This window comes from Didymosphaeria variabile, assembly GCF_027946475.1.
Source record: "Didymosphaeria variabile strain IMI 356815 chromosome Unknown scaffold_6, whole genome shotgun sequence".
NCBI lineage: Eukaryota > Fungi > Ascomycota > Dothideomycetes > Pleosporales > Didymosphaeriaceae > Didymosphaeria > Didymosphaeria variabile.
In genome coordinates this window covers 2,702,720-2,725,278 of record NW_026611625.1, presented here as the reverse complement: position 1 = coordinate 2,725,278, position 22,559 = coordinate 2,702,720, and the positions used below count along the sequence as shown (strand labels likewise).

At 51.9% G+C, this 22,559-nt stretch overlaps 9 protein-coding genes across 9 annotated transcripts; 5 read left to right on the top strand and 4 right to left on the bottom strand.

Annotated features, from left to right (window-relative positions):
• Positions 1 to 1,367: 1,367 nt before the first annotated feature.
• N0V89_008797 (uncharacterized protein) lies at positions 1,368 to 2,837 on the top strand (the record flags this gene model as incomplete). Its single annotated transcript, XM_056217550.1, has 1 exon — positions 1,368 to 2,837. One exon carries the CDS (start codon positions 1,368 to 1,370, stop codon positions 2,835 to 2,837), a length of 1,470 nt encoding a protein of 489 aa, XP_056069106.1.
• An 877-nt stretch (positions 2,838 to 3,714) lies between these two features.
• On the bottom strand, positions 3,715 to 4,671 carry N0V89_008796 (uncharacterized protein; the record flags this gene model as incomplete). The annotated part of the gene is made up of 2 exons (XM_056217549.1): positions 3,715 to 4,457; positions 4,638 to 4,671. The coding sequence occupies 2 exons, from the start codon at positions 4,669 to 4,671 to the stop codon at positions 3,715 to 3,717; spliced, it is 777 nt and encodes a 258-aa protein (XP_056069105.1).
• Positions 4,672 to 5,308: 637 nt separating this feature from the next.
• On the bottom strand, positions 5,309 to 6,117 carry N0V89_008795 (uncharacterized protein; the record flags this gene model as incomplete). Its single annotated transcript, XM_056217548.1, has 2 exons — positions 5,309 to 5,776; positions 5,833 to 6,117. The coding sequence occupies 2 exons, from the start codon at positions 6,115 to 6,117 to the stop codon at positions 5,309 to 5,311; spliced, it is 753 nt and encodes a 250-aa protein (XP_056069104.1).
• A 2,114-nt stretch (positions 6,118 to 8,231) lies between these two features.
• Positions 8,232 to 10,395, top strand: N0V89_008794 (uncharacterized protein; the record flags this gene model as incomplete). Its single annotated transcript, XM_056217547.1, has 4 exons — positions 8,232 to 8,377; positions 8,484 to 8,866; positions 8,944 to 9,941; positions 10,219 to 10,395. 4 exons carry the CDS (start codon positions 8,232 to 8,234, stop codon positions 10,393 to 10,395), a joined length of 1,704 nt encoding a protein of 567 aa, XP_056069103.1.
• A 442-nt stretch (positions 10,396 to 10,837) lies between these two features.
• On the bottom strand, positions 10,838 to 11,872 carry CWC26 (Pre-mRNA-splicing factor cwc26; the record flags this gene model as incomplete). Its single annotated transcript, XM_056217546.1, has 2 exons — positions 10,838 to 11,649; positions 11,704 to 11,872. The coding sequence occupies 2 exons, from the start codon at positions 11,870 to 11,872 to the stop codon at positions 10,838 to 10,840; spliced, it is 981 nt and encodes a 326-aa protein (XP_056069102.1).
• A 680-nt stretch (positions 11,873 to 12,552) lies between these two features.
• atl1 (Alkyltransferase-like protein 1) lies at positions 12,553 to 13,199 on the top strand (the record flags this gene model as incomplete). The annotated part of the gene is made up of 4 exons (XM_056217545.1): positions 12,553 to 12,676; positions 12,732 to 12,744; positions 12,803 to 12,931; positions 12,998 to 13,199. The coding sequence occupies 4 exons, from the start codon at positions 12,553 to 12,555 to the stop codon at positions 13,197 to 13,199; spliced, it is 468 nt and encodes a 155-aa protein (XP_056069101.1).
• A 1,060-nt stretch (positions 13,200 to 14,259) lies between these two features.
• N0V89_008791 (uncharacterized protein) lies at positions 14,260 to 14,837 on the top strand (the record flags this gene model as incomplete). Its single annotated transcript, XM_056217544.1, has 2 exons — positions 14,260 to 14,423; positions 14,477 to 14,837. 2 exons carry the CDS (start codon positions 14,260 to 14,262, stop codon positions 14,835 to 14,837), a joined length of 525 nt encoding a protein of 174 aa, XP_056069100.1.
• An 823-nt stretch (positions 14,838 to 15,660) lies between these two features.
• N0V89_008790 (uncharacterized protein) lies at positions 15,661 to 17,052 on the top strand (the record flags this gene model as incomplete). The annotated part of the gene is made up of 1 exon (XM_056217543.1): positions 15,661 to 17,052. The coding sequence occupies one exon, from the start codon at positions 15,661 to 15,663 to the stop codon at positions 17,050 to 17,052; it is 1,392 nt and encodes a 463-aa protein (XP_056069099.1).
• A 1,247-nt stretch (positions 17,053 to 18,299) lies between these two features.
• On the bottom strand, positions 18,300 to 19,526 carry N0V89_008789 (uncharacterized protein; the record flags this gene model as incomplete). Its single annotated transcript, XM_056217542.1, has 3 exons — positions 18,300 to 18,710; positions 18,764 to 19,256; positions 19,315 to 19,526. The coding sequence occupies 3 exons, from the start codon at positions 19,524 to 19,526 to the stop codon at positions 18,300 to 18,302; spliced, it is 1,116 nt and encodes a 371-aa protein (XP_056069098.1).
• Positions 19,527 to 22,559: the final 3,033 nt, after the last annotated feature.

The window sequence follows — 22,559 nt, the reverse complement described above, 5'->3', positions numbered from 1 at the left end:
TCCGACATGAGTCGCAAGCCTAACAATTCATTAGTAGCCCCACCAACACTATCACCACGAAAGAACACACCCGCACAGTTGCAGCAGAACCCCGCTTCTGGACGCCTGAAGACATTGTTACCAATAGACACAAAGACGCGAATCTCACATAAAGTTGAACGGGTTGATTGAGGCTGAGGGCGCGCCCAGAGAATTCGTAGGGCTGACGCTTAGTAATAGGCGAACAGAGGATTATCCTCGTACTTTGGCTGGCTGGGCCCATACACCAAGCTTAGCTACATGTGTATCTCCGGGAAACGTAAAGGCGGTGCGGCCGACCCCCTGTTACCGATCTCTGCTGACTTTGAAGATGTTTATGCCATGTAGGTAGGACCCGTGCTACAAACATCGTGATCATATGACCGGGTTCCAAAAGAGCCATTTTATGGTCCTATGCCTGGCCGACGTACACGGCTGTGTTTCTCCAAACGTCTACCTTACTTGAGCGTTTATCTAGGAGCAATGCCCCTGCAACACCTGCAATTTTAGTAAAGCAGGTATCGTCAGGCAGACAACTTTGGGAAGATCAGCAAAGGGACAAACCATCCTCATCTACACCAAGCGTGAGCCGCTATTCCTGCATGTCTTTCGGAAGACGAGCCGTCTCGGAAGACAATCCGTGTCGAAGCCAAGTCTTCTAATTCTAGAAGCACGTTTGATGCACGACGGGTAGACATATGGAGTCAACCGGATTGTCTTCGGAATGGACATCAACCAAGACGCCAACGCGGAATCAAATGCATGCAGGGATTGCGCGTAAGGCGAGTAGACGTAGTGAATATGTGCGTTGATAGTCAAGACCCAACCACACATTTGCTATTGACTAACCGTTGAAAGCGGCAACAATGATGCAAGCTAAGGCGCAGGGCAACCTTTGATCCTCTATTTAACTCATATGCGCAATATTCACATCGCTGCTGCCACAAGGGTTCTTCTCGATCGGACAACGCACTAAGAAGCCTGCACAAGATGTACAATTTATGCAACACCACAAGACCTCAATCGGTGAAAAGAGCCACTTGGCGCCGTGGAGGAAGCCACATGTCAAAGCGAAAGGGCGTATTCGCACTCCTATCGCAGTTAGTTGGCCAACAATTCCGAATGCGGGGTCAAACCATTCGGAGTGGGCTCCACATTTACCAGCACTTGCTGGTCGGGAAAATTTAACAGAATTTGGATGGCGAACAGTCATACTTGATGGAAGATAATAAATAGTTGGAAAGGCGGATTCTGTCGACACTGACCACACCGACCTGCGTGACGCACCAATCAACCCACGAACATTGTTGGCCTCTGAGTGAACCTGAGTCGTATCAAGCAAAATCAAGATGGATGCATTGGCAAACCCAGCGGTCCAGCTGCAGGACATGCCTCCCGGTGGAAGGGCGGAAATCATCGCGAGCGAGGGACCGAATGTGTTAGAGAAAACAATCTCTAGATTGTCCAGACGAGTGTCTACTCAGTCAGGGAAGAGCCGCCACGCGACAGCGGTGCCAGTACGCGAACAGACGTCATCGAGAACAGAACAAGCCGGAGGAGGCGCCGAAGCAGAGATTGCAGAAGAGGTCGACACCGAAGATGTATTCCCCGAGGGCGGTCTGCGAGCATGGCTTGTGGTGCTTGGCGCAACTTCTATGTTACTGCCATCGTTTGGCCTGATGGTCACTATTGGCACACTACAAGACTACTGGCACCAGAATCAGCTATCGAATTTCACTGCGCGAGACATTGGCTGGATACCGTCAGTCTTTGTGTATCTCACACTCAGTCTGAGTCTTTGGGTAGGACCCCTTTTTGATCGATACGGCCCTCAATGGATTGCTTTGATAGGAAGCTGTGGTTACGTGGTCATGGTGTTCCTTCTCGCCGAATGCACGGAGTTCTGGCAGATGATACTTTGTCTTGGGGTATTGGGAGGAGTAACAGCAGCTATGTTGACCTGTACTGCGCTCGCTGTGGTTGCACAATGGTTCAAAACTCGAAGAGCACTAGCGCAAGGTATCGCAATGGCTGGCACTTCTGTCGGAGGACTTTCGATGCCATTGATCCTGAAGTCGACCTTCCCGAGGTATGGTTATGCTTGGTCTTTGCGCATTTTAGGCTTCATGTTTGTGTTTTTTCTCGTGGTCAGTAACATCCTGCTTAAGGCTCGCTTCCGTCCATCAGCCGCAGCGAAGAAGAAAGCCATGATATCTTTGCACATCTTCGGAGATCTGCGATTCAGTCTCTTCGCCATTACCGTGTTCGGCTTCGAAATCGTCTTGTTTGGTACCTTGGGTATCCTATCTACCTATTCGTCAATATCCACGCATTTCCCACCCGACACCAGTTTCTACCTAATCGCGGTCCTAAACGGAGTCTCTTGCCTTGGACGGATCATACCAGGTTACCTTGGTGATAAGCTGGGACGATTTAACACCCTGCTCATCATGATCATCTTCACGCTGGTCTTCATGCTGGCTTTGTGGCTGCCACTCGGAACGAAATCACTGCCCGCACTGTACGCTTTCTCAGCGCTTTTCGGGTTTGGCACTGGCAGTTGGATGGCCTTGACTCCTGCTTGCATAGGACAGCTGTGTAGGGCGGATGAGTTTGGACGCTATTATGGCTCGATGTACTTTGTAGCATCGCTGGCCACGCTCGTGTGCGTTCCTATTAGTGGAGAACTGGTACAGACTGTTGGGCCTGACGCGATGGTTGGCTTCTTCTGCTGTATCCTTGCTTTGAGTCTGGTAAGCTTCATCTTCAGTCGGTGGGCATATTTAGGAAGACGGTGGACCCTTCTGGTGAAAGTCTGAGCAAGGCCAATGGGAGCTTTGGCGCAATTGACAGAGCATATCATGAGTGGAACAATAAAGTAATGTCTAAACTGTCGCTGTTTGAGAGGGAGGCGTAGGCAGCCGGCAGATTAGACGCAAGCGCCAAGACCCTCGCTTGTGAAGAACTTTCTGTGCCGGCGCTCACACCTTCCTTTCCTCAAGTGCACGCCACACCACACCACACCACACCACACTCGCAAGGCACCTGTGGTTTATGATAACGGAGCTCATGAAGATGATACCCAGAGCGCAATATTGGGCGCGCATCCTACGTTGAGCATAAGACCGGCGTTAGTAGCTATTGACGTAGAGGTACGTTTGTGCGCAGTCTTTCTTCCCACACCATTGTCATGATGATTCAACCAATTTCAAGTTTCAAGACGGATCGGAGAGGCCTCGCCTCCTTGAATGAGCATTTCCAAACTGACGAATCGCCCTATTCTTTCATACATTCAACATCTTCATCTGACGCAAGCTGACAGAGCATCACAGATAGTAAACCGATATAGTTCCCGCTTTTGCATTTGCGATCCGTAACTGTGAGAGCTTTTCCGAAAAAGTTAAGGAAAATGAATGCAGACAGCTAGTTTACAATTCAGAGTGGACCTCCGAAGAGATCTTCTCGAGGGAAAGACACTAAACCAGCCAAACATAATAGTAGTTGCATCCATATACGCCCACCTTTTCCGCCAAATATGCCCTTAGCGTTTTGACCACTACCTCCCGCATAAACTCGGAAAGCCACAAAAACAAACGTAATTAAGCATAGTTCATCGGGCACGACTCAAGACTCATGACTTGATAGGAAGGTTAGAGCTTCCTGTGTCCCACTTCGTCACTAATATGGGACCTGGGCTCAGGACCTGTTCCTGCCTGACCGCCTGGGTTGCCCATCCGCAGTAGCGGCCTTTTTGGGTTCCTTCGCAGACTCTTTCTTTTCCTTCTTAGCGCCACCCTTGGGACGGCCAGGCTTCTTCTTGTCCTCGGTCTTCCCCTCGTCAGCTTTAGCCTTCTTCGAGACAGGCTCTTCATCATCCTCCGCGCCGTTTGTCTCAGTAGCAGGCTCTTCAGCTTTGCGCTTGTCGCCAATCTTGGGATCTTCCTCAGCCTTGCCCTCTCCCTCAGGCTGCTTTTCTTTTTCAGCACCCTCCTTGGGCTGTTCGTTGTCTTGATCTGCCTTAGAGGCCTCGACTTTGTCAGAGACACCGTTTTGTTTGTCGGAGGCGTCCTTGTCGGCCACCTTCTCCGGCTCCGCGTCCTTCATCTCCTCATCCTTCTTTTCCGGCTCGGCCGGCTTCTCGTCAGCCTTATTGTTGGATTCAGTCTCCTTGTCGGCCTTTTCAGGCTCTGCTTGCTTCTCCTCAGACTTGGAGTCGCCGTTGGCTTGTTCGGAGTTGCCATTAGCCTTCTCCTCTACATGAAGCTCAGAAGCACGCTTGACGACGTCATTGCCGGACCGCTCGACATGAACCGCTGGATTTTCGGGGTCGGCATTCTTCTTGATGGTGTTGCCTCGCTTGGATTCGATGGCGATCTCGCCTTGCGATTTGACCTCGGCAACCTCACCACCGGGTTGTCCGCCACCCCAGTTCCAAGAAACTGCAGTATACGCATCAGCAATCTATATCAATGCTGGTGCGTACAGACGCTCGGAATGGTGGTGCATGTGCGCTCCTTCTGCGCGCATGCAGGCGCAAGAATGCTAGCGGAGCTGGGGGCGACGCGCGAGGTGGAGCTGCCACTATATGCCCGAGCCGGACGGGATGGATTCATGCATACCTTTGTCGCCCTCTTGAATCTTAGTGTCAGCCATTGCGCTCCCTGTTGCTTGATGAGCCGACAGTGATGGAATGACGTTCAATCTCCGTAGAACCGGACTTAACGGTCGCGAAGTGACTTGGAGCTCAATTGAGTCGCGTGAAGCTGGAGCTAGGGCGCGTCAGGATGAGAAGGATGCGCGTGTGGTAGGGGGATGTGCGCAACGGGTGAGAAGGTGGGTGTAAGAGTGAAAGGTCAGGAAACCTTGCGTGATGTGAGGTCAAGCTGTGGATCGGAGAACTGCGAGCGATGCACGATCTGCCGTCGTGATTGGCTCGCCTGGCAGTTATGGGGAAAGGTGGCTGGTCCACAAAGCCGGTCACAGCGTCAGCGTCATCGGCGGCCCGTGCAGGGGATCCGCTCTGGGGCTGTTTCCAGAAAGCTCGAGCGCGACGACGGCGGGCCGATGGAAAATGCTATCAACACCGATGAGATACTGTTGGAAACGATGATTGCGGTGGCACTGGCGTGGTAAGAGTGGAAGCTCATTTTGTTGAAGGCGTGGGCGAGTTGAGTGACGCTGTCAGCAGGCAGGGGCCACTCAGCCCTATCCGGAACGTTGCTTTGGCAAGAGCAAAACCTGACGCGTGAAGCCAACGCGACATTGGCTTGATCAAGACTGACACAGCGAGCTATAACCGTGCAACAATATCAGCGCCAAAGCTTCCCTTCAGCGTGAGCTTAAGCAAGTCACCTTTGATGATCTCCTCCTTCCTTGAAACCAAGTCCTCCATGTCCCAATTGGTTGAGATCCATCGCCCACTGAGAAACTTCGCTTTCTCATGGCACAACCAAACCGCCGTGCTTCCCACGAGCTCTGCACTCGTGTGCTCGAAAAGTGTGCCGAAGGGTTCGCGCAACATGTCTGTCGGAACAAGGCCCGGAAACAAAGACGTTGCGACCACGTTGGGATACTCGGCCGCTACGTAAGTTGACAGATTATCGAGAATGAACTTGGAAATGAAATAGCCGCTCATCTGGGGCGCGACGAAGAAGGGCTGCCATGAGCTCACGTTCACGATGGCCGCTGGCGTATCGGGGGTCGGCAGTTGGCGAAGGAAGGCGCGAATCAAGAGATAAGTGCCTTTGCCGTTGACCTCCTATGCACGTAGATCAGTCAATTTTGTATCAAGTTGCAGGCTGACTGTAAGCTTACAAAATTGTGCCACCACTTCTCAGGATCTGTCTCATGGAGCTTGGGGCCATCGCCACTGGCAGCGCCGGCAGCATGTGCGAGAATATCTGAATGTCCGAACTTGTCTTTGATGGCAGCGAAAGCATTCTCGACACTTCTGGCATCGGATATGTCCAAGGCACAGGTCAGAGTCTCAATGGCAGGATCGGTCGCATGAACCGTACGCTCGGTGTCAGCGAGCTTCTCAGCGTTGGTAGCTAGCAACGCAATACCCTTCACGCCAGACTTCACAAACGCTGGGACCATTCCCTATAGACGTCAGGTGTCCGAACCACTAGAGACTTGGACTCTGTTTATCCACTTACAACAGCGCCGATGCCGCGAGATGCTCCCGTGATGATCACAACTTTTTCCATCAGATTATTTGCTGATGTTGAAGGCTCAACTGCTGGATATACATCTAGGTGCGTGTTCTTCGTGAATTGAAGGGCTGTGGTAGGATAATTCCGAGGGAGGTTAAGCCAGTCGACCATCGTGAGTCGTATACTGAAGTCTCACTGTCAAACTTGGTTTTGCAAACTTCTCGTGTGTATTAAATGTGCCAAATAGAGAATGCAAGACGTCAGAATTGATTTTAGGTCAGGTTTGCAGCGTAGACAACAAGGCTTGGTGTAAAGTTAGCGCAAATGAGTGCTGACAGCCAAGATAGGCTGGCTATACGACGCAACATGGCATTACTCTCAAAACTATGCCCGAAAACCGTTCGGATGATATGCGGGGCATGCATTGTTCATGTGCTATGGGGATCTTGGCAATCGAACAATTGGCTTATGGAAGCTGCACGCATATAGCCAGTCCGGATAATCGACGAGCATGGGTCGACTGGTGAGCGATAAGATCTTTGCACAATCGCTTACAAATGCTTGTTTGTCACTCAGTTAGATTGATTATGGATTGTAGGTTCACAATTCCTGGTTCCACTTGGGGACTTTTGCACCTGGGGACTTGACAAACTCGACATACTTGTAGAGCTTTCACGGCCTCTGTATAGCTTAGCCTGGGATGGAAGGTTCCACGACTTCTGGCTTCTCCGTATTCTCACTGGCTCAACTCTCCTTACCCTCCGAGTCTGTATTGTTTCCTACTTCTCTGCTCACCGCCACGCTGACATATTCTTTCATTGTTGTCTCAAGCGACAGTACCCACGTTTCTTTGCATCCAATTCAACAGAATCTTTCACATGTGACCACAAAACACCGAAGGCAAAGCTACACGTCCGCTCAACCCATTTAAGCAGCTTGATCGGCAACAATAAGCGACTACGTTCTGTTGAATGTTCTTGTCGTTTTACATTGGACGACTGGTGTGTAGAGTTTCGTATTCCCGACTGCTTGTATCATCCCAAGTTGGCTTATACTTCCGGTTTGCTTGCGGTACTTGTCAACAAGGCAGTGTCCGGTTGCTGGTGTATCCGCGATAGTTGCGCTTCTTGCTCATGGGAGTCGACATGTTGACAAAGTGGTGTGCATTGGTGTTCCAAGGTTTTTGCACGTTGCGTGGCACCGCCTCTAACGGGATCAGGCTTCGCGCAAAAATAACCCCATACCCGGTATAGGTACCTCTCGAAGTATCACTGCTTACCACCAGCTTCTCTCAGAGTACAAGACCCGCTCTTGCTTTGCTTTTTCAAACTTTGAACTTCAGATTTCCCTCTGTCGTGCTTCACAGCAAATACCGCAACTAGCACTTCGACCTTGCTAAAGTCAAGAAGAGAAACAGGGGTATTCTATACCTAGGTAGCAGAGGCAAGATGAGAGGAGTGTGGGATCAGAGGCGATCCGCACCGACCATTATGCTTGTTTGTCACGATCGCGGCACAGCGATGCCTTCGTGCTAGCATAATGTCTGCGCATTCAGGCCGAGGTGGCAAGCTCGTCCTGGTACGTCTTCCCCACCTTGCTCCTTCTCCGCACGCGAGCTCCGCGCTAGACTACTACCTCGCGGCAACACACCTCTTCGGTGCATCAAGGCATTTGGCTTACTGTCTCATCCAGGATAAAGGGTGACGCTGCTCTGGACAATATAACCAATCACGATCGAATATGGTTCTAGAAATTGAAACGACGTAAATGACAGGTAACGAACATCAACTGATCGAGCCAGCTAGACATGGTTGAGAGGGTTCATGCTGTATAATACGCAGATCACTAGACCGAGGATGCCGCCGGCTCCACCAAGGTCTGACAGAATGTTGTCGAGTAAGTATAGATCTCCCGGAAACCTTCCGCTCATTCCATTGCGACTACTACTAATACTACTGTGAATGACAGTTGTTCCGGGTTTTAGCATCTTCATTCCTGCACATCTCATGAAATCTGCTTGTAACCATGGCTGGAGAACTGCCTTGGCCTGAAGTGCCGATGGGAAACAAAAATCATACGAACGCCGCAGTGGTCATTATCGGTGGTGGTATCAGCGGGATGTGCATGGCCATCGATCTGCTAAAGCGCAACAAATGCCGTAACTTCATCATCCTTGAAAAGTCAGCAGGTCTAGGAGGCACTTGGTGAGTCAGGATAGCTTATAGATCATAGCAATTGGTTGACTAGCCTCTAAAGGAACGACAACAAATACCCCGGATGCTGCTGCGACGTGTTTTCACAGTTATACAGCTACTCCTTTGCTCAAAACCCAGACTGGACACGCGAATACCCTGGTCAAGAAGAGATACTAGCTTACCTTCAGCGCGTTGCTCAAGAGTACCAGCTGCTGCAACATTTCCGGTTCAATACTGAGGTCGTTGACGCAAGTTGGGACAAAGGAGCCCAGAAATGGATGGTCCAAGTCAAGACTGCCCCGGGGAGCAAAGAGGCCGAATACCATCCTGACTATGAGATTAAGACAGATTTCCTGGTCAGCGCTGTTGGGCAGCTCAATGTGCCACACTGGCCTGAGATCCAGGGCATCGAGAACTTCAATGGCAAGAAGATGCACTCAGCAAGGTGGGACTGGTCATATGATGTAGCTGATAAGAAGATTGCGCTTGTGGGAAATGGTAGGCGTTGATCTGTGCAAGTCTACTGGGAGATGCTGACCTGGAACAAGGGTGCACGGCTGTGCAGATTCTGCCAGAAATCGCCAAAGTGGCCAAGCATGTCACTGTTTTCCAGAGGACCCCAAATTGGGTTGTTCCACGACTCGACGCGCCCGTTAGCGCAACCTGGCGCAACATCTATCGCTACGTACCCGGCGTGATGGCCAGGAAACGAGCTGCGATCATGGACTTCAGGGAGTCGACGTATGGATTCATTGAGAGCGCAGATTCAGATATGTCCAAATTGTACACGAGCAGGTCCAAGGAGATGCTGCACACTCAGCTGCCAGACCGGCCAGATCTACAAGAGAAGTTAATCCCAAAGTATCAGCTTGGCTGCAAGCGAATCATCATCAGTGACGACTATTTCCCAGCTCTGGGCCAGGATAATGTCACGCTAGAAACGCGACCTATCAAGAGCATAGACGGCAGCTCAGTCAAGGTTGCTGGTGACAATGATGAGGTAGTCTCAGCACGAGATGATTACGACCTGCTGGTCTGTGCAACTGGATTCAAAACCGTGGACTTCATGCACCCCATCCAGCTCTTTGGTAAGAACGGTCATCATATCGGAGATGTTTGGAAGGATGGAGCGAAGGCGTTCTACGGCATCACAGTGGAGGACATGCCTAACTTTGGCATGCTCTACGGTCCGAACACCAATCTTGGCCACAACAGCATTATCCTGATGATCGAAGCTCAATCACGCTACATCAACGGTTTGATAACCCCTGTGCTCGAGGCACGGAAGAAGGGCAAAGCGTTGAGCCTGACGCCAAAGAAGGAGCGGTTGGAAGAGTACAATGCCCAGCTTCAGAAGGAGTTGCGGAACAGCACGTTTAATGATCCGAATTGCCAGTCATGGTACAAAAACGAGAAGGGCATCATCACCAACAATTGGTCTAAGACCGTGGTGGAGTACCAGAAGATGGTTCAAGACGTCAACTTCGAAGATTATGTCGTAGATGGAAGTGGCATAGACGAGGCGGAAAGAAGAAAGACCATACATGTGGGAAGAGTGAAAGAAGAATCGACTGTAAGTGATAAAACATTGTTGATTGGAGTCGTCAGTACTGCGGCGCTCCTCGGAGGATGGTTCTTGCGGAACTCGAGATATCTGCGGAGCGTCGGGATAAGGTAGGGTCGTTGGAATGCACCCTAATAATATATCTGTGAACCGCGCCCTGAATATGCATAATGCAAACGGCAGGAATCTGAAAAGTCAATCATGTTGTCCTTGATTGGAGAAAAGTGATTGACCGTGAATGCAGGCCAGATCCAAATGATCATTCTAATTGTACCTTTGTTACTAGGAAGGCAAGAAAATGGTCATCGTGTTTCCTGGTGCACTACAAATGCCGTTGATGTTGGGGCGATCTGGCATTGGTAACCCTGACATCTTGAAGAAGGCTGGAATCGAACTTGTCTCCGATCTTCCTGCGGTTGGTGAAAACTATCGAGAACACCACCTCGTCATACGCGCGTACTAATCCAGCCTGAACGAAGGCCTGAGTATTCCGCTACTGAAAGTTGCTGCAAACGTAATGATCACGGTAGTGAGGATTGCCGAGAAGACTGCAGATATCTTTATCAAAGAGCTGGGTTTGCTTTGAGTTGCATTGAACTATTTCGCGACGCATACGCTCGCAGCTTCCGTAGTGAAATTTAGCCGCTGAATTTCCAGGTTTTCTGCGTTACCTGTTGAGCTTGCCGTAGGGTGTTGTACCATCTCCTAGAAGAGGGGTGGATATGACGTTGGTTGCCAGTACAAAATCCCCAGTCTGAGCGTGCGATGACTTGCACAGGAGAGATCATGTGGGGGAAGGTAAAAGAAATTCTCTTAAACGAGTGTCAAGGAGCCTCCCAGAAACGCCGCGCTATGCAATATGACACTGGATGAACTCAATATACCAGATTGTCCAGATGGCACTTCTACTCGTCCGTTTGCCATTGGTACTGCAGCTTCTCGATATTGGCCTTCCGGTTCCTGGAGCTGAACCATTCACTCTCAAATCCATTTCCTCTATCAACGCCATCCCACCGATGACCCGGGCGGATGCCGTAGCGATTTGGTTGGAAAGCCCCCTGGTAGAGCGGCTTGCCTGTGATGCTCCGACCGGCTTTCTTCTTGCGTAAGAAGCCAGCCGCCGGGTCGTTCCACCTTCCCTGCTCTTTCAACTCATCGTTAAGCTCGGCATCATCCGCATACCGTACTATCGTTAGGCCTTTGGCATCTTGCAATTGCTGTTTCCGTCGCGCCGCCTCCGCGTTTTGCACATCTCCTCTCGCCGCCCTCTCTTTTTCTAGCTTTTTTCTTTCTTCCTCTTCCGCCTTTTTCCTCGCTTCTGCGCGCTTCATAGCTACATTGATTATCCGTCCGCTGGCATCTCGGTAGATGGTCTCTCCAGCGCCACCCTCCTTCGCCACCTGTGCTGCCTTTTTCGTCTCCTCATCTTGCTTTTTCTTCATGACCGCGGCGAGTTGCTCTGCCGTCTGCAGACCAGCGCGAACTCCAGACTCCATGAATACGCCCTCCGTGTCTTCTACCGCTGGCGCTTCATCTTCGTTTTCAGCGTCCTGTTTGCGGTCAGAGGCAGCCGATGCTATGATGGCGTCTGCTGCGGCTTCATCTGCTGCGAGTTGTGTGGCGTGCGAGGGCGCTGCAACACCGACTGTTTTCCAGGCTGCGTCTTCGGCGTGTTTCGACTTTTTCTTGGATTTCTTGGATGAGAGTGTCATTCCAGCTATGTGACAATCAGCAACTTGAACGTCTGTGGCACTTGTATGGAGAAACGTACCAATGGTTGGCGCATCATCGTCGTCCTCGTCTGCGCCCTTGTTCCAGCCAGAAATATCGTCGTCGTCGATTTTGAGACCACCATCCTTGTGTTTTCTTTTGCGCTTTTTCGACTTTTTATCCGAGTCTGCTGTGAGATAGTTCTTTGCGAGATAGTCGGCGAGAGACATGTTGTGCCGCGTTGTTTGTGTAGTAACGGATGATTGACAGCTAGGTTCGATAATCATCTGTGCCAAGCTAAATCCCAGGCATTTTGCACGTGAGGACGCATCATTAGCGTGATTTGTTTCGCCCCACCAAAGATCTCCATCTCTATCAGTTGCTACAAGACTTGTCTATCTTTCGAGGAACCTTGAATATTGCGTTGACGCTTCAGATATTGCAAGATGCTATTCGGTAATCTTACGTCTGTGTACGCGCCGGAGAGCAAACAATCAGAACCCTTTCACTTGGGAAAGGTGCAATATGTATACGACGATGAAGCCGTGAATTATATCCGCGCTGCTAGGTGCTATTTCTGGTCGAATGGCTCACCGCGTGCTGAAGTAGCGCCTACAGACTGTACAGCTGATGTTGATTACCTTCTGCGTGAATCGCTTGCTACGGTAGGCAACACAAGAGGCTCACCTATCATAATGACGATGCATGGCGTCTGGGCCGTGCCCTCGTTCAAACCGGACGTTTCGTCCTGCATGGCTATCTCACTATGACAGTATTAATCACACCGAAGAAGGAATGTCAGTGGAGCCCTGCTGATGGGTGATTGTTCCCCGTCGCGCCAAGGCGCTATGTCGGCATCTAACGTGCCTTTCTATAGTTGACACTCGGAGCGAGTTCACAGTACCCCGCGATGGCGCCTGGCGAGCGCTCCGAAGAGGCCTATCTATGGTTTTCTACCGTGTGCGAGGCTATTCAAGAGATACCGCCCGGCAAGGTTACATCATACGCGCACATCGCAAGGCTGGTCGGAAAGCGTAAGCAGCCAGAGGGCGAACATGACTACACTCGCTGACAAGGCTGCGACATCAGCTCAATGTCCCAGGTAACACATGTTGTCCCGCACGCAGCATCAGGAATGTACTGAGGATGACGTCGTGTAGACAAGTAGGCGTCTGTCTTAAACACCTGCCAGCTGCATCTACCGATCCTGGCAAGAAGTCCCCTAAGTGGCACGATGGGAACGTTCCTTGGCAGCGCGTGATCAACGCCAAAGGAGGGATCAGTCCGAGGTCAGTCTAGGCTTTGTCTAATCTCCATGAACCACCACTATCTACTTGTTCGCTGACAGGACAAAGAGGGCCTGGCGGTGCTGCTCGCCAGGCCGCCGCCCTTCGGAATGAGGGCGTCGAAGTGACGCAGAACGCCATGGGCGAGTTCTCCGTCGACTTTGGGAGGTACGGCTGGTTTCCGTCGGTCTTGCCCAGCGAGGCTGAAGAAGTGGAGAGCAGCGATGAAGAAGACGAGGACGCAGCAGACGCGGCGGCATACCATAGCTGAGGCATCGAGATTGACGGAACGGGCGCGTGCTTCACGTAGGCATGGCATGGCGGCATGGCGTGTTACTATCGCGACAGGACGAATGATTGCAGGAACACAGGCGGCTGCGATAACACGTGCCGTGGGGATGGTTTCCCGCAGGCAGTCAACATTACGCCGCGCAGATACACGCCGCGGGGAGCGATGAGCGAATGCGCTGAGGGTCCGATTCGCAGGCAGATAGTCAGTTGCCGGACCCGAGACGGCGCGTTGAGAGGGTCCACCGAATAGAGAGGGGCACGGCAACGCGTGCGTGGAGAGGCCCATGGCAGATTATCAATAATGGAGGGCGTGTCGAGATGAAAGCATCCGTATTGCGACAGGCCAGTACATGCGCGACCGTAGGCGTCGAGCAAATGCGGGGAACGCCGGAGCGCAGCAGCAAGGCTGGCGGGCTCAAACCCGCTCAGCCTCCAACCACACGCCCACGTTCGGCGGTCCAAGGCGCATGATGAAGGCCATGTTGTCATGGGCGCCAATGTCATCATCCGCCTCAGCAGGCCGCCAGCTTCCAGCTCGCAGCTCAGCAGGTTCGCAGCTTCGTCCGCACCGGGCCTCGGCGAATCGGAACGTGTCTCACGTGGATGCTCCCTCACCAAGGTGCTCTTATCGCGAGCGACGCCAGGCACAACAAAGGAAGCGGGCATGGGCCTGCGCCGCTTCATAAAGCCGCCAGCAGCCACCCGCTCGTTCGTCTGCATCACAAGCGCTTCTATGTCCGTACAATAACTGCATCGCCACCTGGGCACATAGTTCCCATAGCACTCATCCTGAGTCACTCCTCAGAGTCATCCAAGACAGATCCGAGAACGAGTCACGCTTTCTCCTGCTAGCCGGCTCCTATTAGTACCTTCCTGTCATACCAACCTACCTTGCACTCGCTGCCTATCCCACTCTCTTCCTCATACCCCCTCCCTAATCTACTTAGCCACCTACACAACCCTCCTTCTCCACTTTCCTGTATAACCCGACACCCATATCCGCAACCACCTCTACCAGTCACCAAGCTCTCAACAGCACCATGGCATCGGAGCAGATCTTCACCAGCGACTTCCGCAGCGAGTCCAAGGAATTCAACCGCGACAAGACCTCCCGAGTGAAATGGGCGCATGGCGCGTCCTATGGACCTGGTCGTCGGGCTGAGGAGAACCGTCCTCGTCCAGCCCGGGTCGCTGCTGTGCCAAAGTGAGTTGACTCTGGACGCTCCTGCAACCCAAAACGTAATCTAACGTATGCAGAGCACCGAAGAGCTCCGTTGGTATCGACAAGGCTCGCTCTACCATCAAGAACGATATCGCCTACGCTAGTGGCGATTCTTCGGCCGATGAAGAGGTCGACCACCCCTCCGTTGCCCCCGTACCCGACGCTGGTGTTGCCTACTCCTTCGACGCCGAGCGTGGACCTAGTCATGGCAGCCAGGTCCTGGGTGTCGCCCTGGCAAAGGCTATCGAGACCTACGAGGTTCGCCAAACCGATAAGCTGATCAAGGAGGAATATGAGGTGCTCCGCCTGGATGACGACGCTCTGTCTCCAGGCCCAAAGACCGCTCGGAAGGGCGTTGCGCCTGAGGACGAGGATTACGAATTCATCGAGGGATGAAACATCGCCTCGCCCACCACACCCTTTCTTTCACGACTTGTATGTTTCCCACATGAGCGACTCGGCATCCTTGTTTATCGGCGTTTGAATGCGGACGGCATCCACATCGGTACGCCCGATAGGTAGTATTTTGCATTGTGACGGTTATGGCATCAACAGGCGAGCGTCCGGCGCTTTCTGAGGACTTGAGCGGTCATACCAGCCTCTGGTCTGCTGTGTGATATTGCGTTTGCTTTGGGTAAGCGGGGAGAACGGTACCATAGTACCTCCGACGGATCGGATAGTCTATTTTGTCGCGTTCGATCGACTCCTAATCCTACAATTAGTAGCAAGGGTCCGTGAATTCACGGTCCCCTCAACAACACAGCCTGCTCACCTTTGCCATTGTGCTTGAGTGACAAATGTGATGGCGCGTCATTCCCCGCAGTTTGCAAGCGGCAGCCATGGCATATTCTAGCCTGAAACACGACGGCGCCGCTGATGGAAAGGCAGGTGGAGGTCCAAGAGGCTGGTCGATGCCGATCGCAGCTACTAGCGCTACGTCATGGAACATTTGTCAATCGCGTGCTGCGACGTCTAAACCACATAATCTCACTCCACCGAGCGCCTGTCAAGAGCTTGGTTGACTTCATAATCCTAGGGGTCACCTAGCAGACGTCGCAGTACGCGCAAGTCACTCGCCACTCGGGTGTCTGTGACGCTCCGTTATCAGTATCCACCGAAGCTGAGCCCCCTTGCCCAGTTCCGTATCTACCATTTTATGGCCTGATCACAATCCACCGACCCTCCGAACAACACACCCAGCATCGCCAGCTCTGTCGCTATGACTGCTGATGCGCCTGCCGAACGGTTTGGTCGCCCTCGATGGCTGCTCCATGTGCAGGCGCAAATTTGGCGCTTCCTCATGGGCATCGGCATGATGCTGCACAAGCTCGCTAGACCGCTGCCGCCCTCACCCTCCTTCGTCCGAACCATCGAAGCGACCGTCTCGCCGCTCAAAGGCCAATTTAAATTGCATTTTTACGTTCCCAAGGACTACAACAAGATCAAAAAGTTAAAGGGTGCAAAGAGATATCCATGCCTCATAAATTTCCACGGAGGAGGATTTGTGCTGGGTAGCGCCCTGGACGACGCTCGATGGGCAGGAGTGGTCGTTGAACAAGTTGGCGCTATCGTCGTCAGCGTCGATTACCGCTGTGCGCCTGAGTTTCCGTTCCCTACGGCGGTTGAAGATGGTGCCGACGCGGTGCTGTACCTGGCCCAGCATGCCGACGAACTCTTGATCGATCCGAGTCGCTTTGCGATATCTGGCTTCTCATCTGGAGGAAACATGAGCTTCACAGTCCCCCTATGTCTGCAGGGTGAATTGCTAGATCGCTCACCGTCTGGAGAGAAGATAGAGAATCCCGCGCGTAGAGGAAGCGTCCCAGCTATCAATATTCTCGCTCCTCCACAACCAACAGTATTGAAAGTGCCGCCTCAGGCCAACGCCTCCGGATCGCGCGTCGCTCTCTCAAGAACTGTTACTGGAAACAGCCGGCTTGACCGAATCGCAATGCTCCGCACGACAGGACAATCGGCTCTATCACTCGTTTCCTCTTACAAAGAAGGCTCTGCCGTCGCCGTCGCAACGCATGGTTCCAAAGCCGAAGCCAAAATCCGCGGCATCGTCTCCTTCTACCCACCCACCGACTACACGCAAACCCGCGCCCAGCGGCGCGCCACCTGTTCCCGCGCAGACCAACTCCTCCCCGCCGTCTTCACCGAGCTTTTCGACGACTCCTACCTGCAGCCCCCCGCGCTCGATCTCGCGCACCCGTGGCTCAGCCCTGGCGTCGCACCTACAGACATGCTTGCCGCGCTCCCCGACGACATCGTTCTCTTCTGCTGCGAGTGGGACATGCTTCTCCACGAGGGCGAGAAGTTCCGCGATAGGCTGAAGACGGATCTCGGCAAGCGTGTCCATTATCACTGCGTACCTGGCGTGCCGCACGGATGGGACAAGGCGCCGAATCCGCTGCGCGAGAGCCCTGGTGCGAGGGACCAGTACAAGGTTGCGTGCAAGGAGTTGAAGCGCATGTTTGATATTGAGGATGATGTTGTGGAGGAGGGGTTGTGTGAATGTCCGCATGGAAGGGATGAGGAGGCGAGTATTGGCATGGAGAGCGTGAAGGAGGTGCAGACGAGGGGAAGTACGAGAGATGGGACCCAGTAGAGGAGGTGTCGTGGGTCTGGTTGGTGTATTAGGATGTTGCATGCAGCACGTCTTTTAGCATGGCGTTCGGCGCGGGTGTCTTTTGGCGCAGCATTTTGGGGAAGAGCTCCCTGGACAAAAAGGTCATTGTATTCTTGTACATCGTAGTTTATAGATTTAAATATATATATTTTCACTGTTAATCATCGTCTCATGCAATATTTGTGTTCCCAAGTGCTTCGTTCTAGGCGGTTGTTGCTTGGGCGTGCTTTCCTCCTTAGTGTTGAGGCCGGGCTACTGTTTAACGATAACAGATCTCGACGGCTGATGGACATGCACTCCGTGCCAACTGACTTGAGGAACAGTGAGTGGCAGAACACCCCCTGACAGCAAGCACAGATCCTACAACCATGGCATGTAGTGACACCAGCCTTGTTAGTTATTGTTCGCGCTCAGCCATGTTCACGTAAAGAATCAAAACCAATCAAAGAACCCAGCCAAGAGTGCTTTGTGAACGAGTTCGAAGGGTTGAACTTGAGAGATTCAACGTTGGAAGTTATTGAAGATCACCATCATTTGTTTACGAGCGAAATTCGTTCGAAAGCGAATGTAACCTTTGAGTTCTGTCTACAGCTAGTGAACAAAATGATTGCATGAGGTGAGCGAACCACGGATGGTCGCGCCATGAATGACTCAACTTACTAGAACCGGATCCGTGATATGGCGGATGACCTGCGAATCGTAAGGTATCGCTACTTCCTTGGTTGCGGATCTCATGCAGAACGCACCCTTGGCTGTGGTAGCAGAAAGATTGGGTCCTAGATAGAAAATGTGCGTCGTATGCTGTGTAATAGAACTGTACACTCGAATGCGCAAGTGTTAGTGGCAGATGACCTCGTTTAGGGCAACTACATACAGTACGAGCGCATTGATATATCCAAGCTTACGTGATGTCAATCCTGTAGGCTCTTTCAAGAAGGGTGCAGGGGTAAAGCCCAACCTTAGGGGGAGGCCTAGTTGTCGTTTGCTGAAAGAAGTAATGCTTGGTAGTTTCCAGCGCGTTGGAATATGCCAAGTTTGACGTACAGTGGGACTTCATGGGTGTCGATGAACTCTTCGCTGCGCACTGCAAGCCGACCGCTGCTGGTGCTAATGAGGAGTGGGCGAGACGCACTCTGCGTGCTATCTGATAGACAGCTCACTGTGTACATCGGGACCAGTTTCGAAGTCTCATTGCCAAGGATACCTACACTTTGTTTGGACTATACCTATGGTGTCGGCCCATCTGTCTTTTCACCATTCATCACCGTAGCCTTTGATATGCGTCCCTTGCCATCTGCCACCTTTCCACTCCTCAGTGTGCCATTATCGCCTCCTGACAAACACGCAACTAACCCGTCACCCTCGTTCCTCCACTTTACAGGCCCCACTGGGAACTCCTGCGCCTCACTCCATCCCAGCTTCTCTTTGACCTCCTTTCTCAAATCTGGCAGCATACCATGGCTCCACTCGAGTTCTCCGCCCCATCTTTTGGGTATGCTATCGATGTCAATATGCTCCTTCAATGTAGGCATAACCTCGTCAGCCGACAAGAAGACCAGTTTCTCCGCGGTACCAGCCTCGATCCAAGGCTTGATCCACTTCCACGCAGCGGGGAAGAAGGCAGGTGCATTGATGACCTGTGATACACATTAATATTTCAACCCTCGAGCAGAATCTTTGGGGTTCTCACAAACACACGACTCAACACCTCCGGATACGACCCTGCAAGTATCCCACTGGTCTCTTGCGCATACTTCTTCACGCCCCAGGCCTGCTTGATTCCCAGTGAGGAAGCATCTATAAGGTATAAGCAATTGATCACTGGGCCATCCTTCGTGTCGCCTTTGACTTCGTCGGCCAGAGGTAGTACGAAGCGCGTCAGAAAGTCGTGCACTGCTAGTGTGTGCTTGGTGCCTACGCCTTCTTCTCGGCCTTGGTTAGGCGCATTGTATTTGGCTAAAGTCTCACCGTTTAGATGTGCTATGTCGAAGAAGCAGATTGGTAGGCGACGCTTGGAGAATCGGCCCGTCCAGTGCGGGTATAATTTCCGGGCTTCATCGAAGTTGTGGATATCGATTTCATCGTAGCCTTTTATGATGTTTGTCGAGATGCGGAGGTTGATTGCTTCTTTGAATTGCGTGTATGCCCCTTCGACGTCGAATTGGCGGGCGCGGAGAAAACGTCTGTAGAGGACATAAGTACTGCATAAACAATAACGCCGCTTGAGCTAGAATTACACACAGAAGAGTAGACGCATCGTTGATTCCTGATCTGGTTTCGTTCTTGTCCAGGTCGGCAGGCCAACTCAATAGGTGCATGTGCACGCTTTCGCATCTTTCTACAAATTTCTTGAACGCTGCAGCTTCGTCGGTGGTCAGTGAGGCCATGACTTCTGCGCTGCCCGGCAAGATCTCCCCTTCCGCCTTTAACTCTGATCCCTGCACTTCCTCCATCGTCTTCTGTATACCCAACGTAGTGATGGGAGATAGAGATGTCAGGTGCTTCAACGGATCTGCCCAAATGCCCCAAAGAAGGTTCGTGGGCTCGCCGGAATGCTGGGGAAGATGGTGGAGATAGCGACATTATAAACGACGACAAAATTGAAGTCCGTGGCGTCGATGCGCGGATACGGCGTGTAGCCACCTGCCATAAGATCTGGACCCCCACTTCCAAGTGCGGGCTAGCCATTCTTCGTCTTCTCAACCTCCAACCCCTAATTCATACCGCAATGTATACATCCCTACCCAGCAACGGATGCGCTGCATGTAAATTTCATTGCAGAGTCGTTATGTGCGCCTTCTCTACCAGTTGCTCATTGGGCGGGATGATAAGCTCGTATTCGGCCTCGCGAGGCTGCAACCGCAACCTGAGAAGCGCTACAATATCCTTGCAGCCGAGCCGAACCTGATCCATCCCATCCGACAGCTCTTCTCTCTCCAAAACACTTCGTCGACGTTCAGAATCTGCCGGAGCCTCAGCAACAAATGGTCACCGCAGTCTTCGAGATCGTCCACCATGTTCGCTTCTTCGTACGCCACTCCAAGAACTTGCTATCATGCATCCTCTTCCTTGCTGGTGCCTGGACGGGTATCGCGTTCTTTCTGCGCTTCATCTTGACGCATCCCGGGGCGAAAAAGCAGGACAATTGGATCATGTTTGGCTTTACTGTAGCTTTGGTGCTCTTCTTCACTACATATTTCATGTTTATTCGGGCAGGTGAGCTATGGGACTGCATGATCCTCTTAGGATCAGCGACGCTTGCACTGCCCGTCGCAATCGTCTGGGACATTCTGAGCGTGACTTTCATCTTTACGCAATTTTGTTTGCTGTCAGCTTCCTCGATACTTCTGCACACATTTCTGATCTCTTACTTTCAGATTCATCCGGTTTTTCAAGGAATCGAACGTTGTGCACGCACTGGTCAACGAATTTTCCTTTTTCATGCAACTCAATTTGTCATTGTACGAAAGCAGCGATATCGATCGACCGTCTCTCCAGTGAAAGATCTTTGCTTGGAATGCGAAGCTATCATTGACGGCTCAGCACTCCTTTTAGGGACGCGCGCCGGCTTAACATGGACATCGGAGACGCATCAGCACCATGCCGTTGAGGACCTTTTTCGATCATCGGGTGGTTGTCACTTGTGCAGCTTGCTAGTCCGTTCCTGCAGCGATACGGAAAGCTTGCGAGACCTTCCTCGACACCACAGACTCTCGATCCGTATCTGGGAGGAACGTTCGTTGTCTGGTGAGGTCCTACTTCGAATGGTCTTGAAATCACAGGATTACCCTGTTTCGGCCCTCCCACTGGTAATTGAAGAGCGGCAGCGTGGTAAGCGAGATGACGCGAGAGATCAAGATCGCTTTGACTAAGATTGGTACACAGTCAACGAACTGCAACCGGGCCAAGATTATCATACGACCAATTCAGATGCAGTGATGTTGTGGGCTAGAGCTACTATAAGGGTGTGTGTAGAGCACCACGAAACATGCCGCAATTATTTTGTGCCGCAGGAACAGAGATTGTTTCGCCCGGCCCGGTTACTTGACGTTCTGACTAAGTACGACACAACCATTAAATTAGTCGAGACGAAGGATATACCGCAAGAAGTCATTATTCCGTACCTAGCTTTAAGTCACTGCTGGGGTCCGGATGGAATTGATTTCATATTGGTGTGCGACAAGCTTGACGACTTCAAGAGGGGAGTCCAAACAGGTCTCCTTACGAAGAACTTCCAAGACGCTGTGCATATTGCTCGTGGTCTTGGGTTGCAGTACCTATGGATCGATTCCCTGTGTATCTTACAAGACTCATTCGAAGACCTCCAACGAGAGATAGCATCCATGGGATTACTCTATGCGAGCGCTGACTGTACAATTGCAGCTACTGCTTCAATGGATTCCGCAGGCGGCTGCTTCCGGGCGTTGGACCCGTTCCTAGGTGACTGTGTCATCCGCCGAGGAACCGATCGATCCCTTGTTGCCATATATTCTGGAACTCGAGGGTCAGCAGTGGCCCGGTTGTTTAGCGACAAAGTGGAAACTGCATCACAAGCACCGTTGAGTACGAGAGGATGGACTTTTCAAGAAAGCATGCTCTCTAATAGGGTTCTTCATTTTTGCAACGGGGTCGTTCTATTCGAATGTAACACACTGCAGTCATCCAATTTCCATAAAGAAGGGAAAGCGTATCCAACCATGGAACACGTACGTACCGACGGGCGACTTGCAAGATCTGTAGGACCGCCCCCGCGGCCTCGACCACCGAAGCCTTCGTGGCCGAAAATAAATACCTGGCCCTCTTTCTCTCGTAATTATCTGTTCACACACAGCACAAGTCGAGTCTGGAGAGAAGGAACATCGACTCGGCCTGTGTCGCGTCCGGCGAAAGGACAATACGTGAACATAAACTCTTTCAAGTTCAATAGAGACTTCAAACCGCGCTCGTATAGCACAAAAAACCATCATGAGTTCGCCGATACGTACCGGAGTTACAGAAAACACGCTTTGTGGAAGCCCACCACGCCCAAAACAAACGACATGAGCGCTCGGTTGGGAATGCGAGGAGCTTTTGAGATGTTGATAAGATTTGAAGGGACTAGGTCGGACGAACTGCTTGAGTTTCACAACAGCTGGTACGACATTGTGGCGATCTACTCTCTTCGCAGGTTAACGAAACCTGACGATAAACTGAAGGCGCTGGCTGGTATCGCATACTTCATTGAAGCCGCGTCAAGGCTCCATTACGCATACGGACTGTGGGCGGGTGACGTGCTCAGATTCAATCTCTTGTGGATGTTACGAGACCAGCCAGAAGAACGACCTCTCAGGAGCGTTCCAAGCTGGTCATGGGCATCCGTCGATGGTTCCATCTCACATCGCTTGTTCTTACATAACTCAGGCAAAGGGGAAGTCAAGTTTCTTATCGATCAGCCAATAGTGAGAGAGGACGGCACACTGTTGCTAAGCGGAAGCTGCACCTTCGTG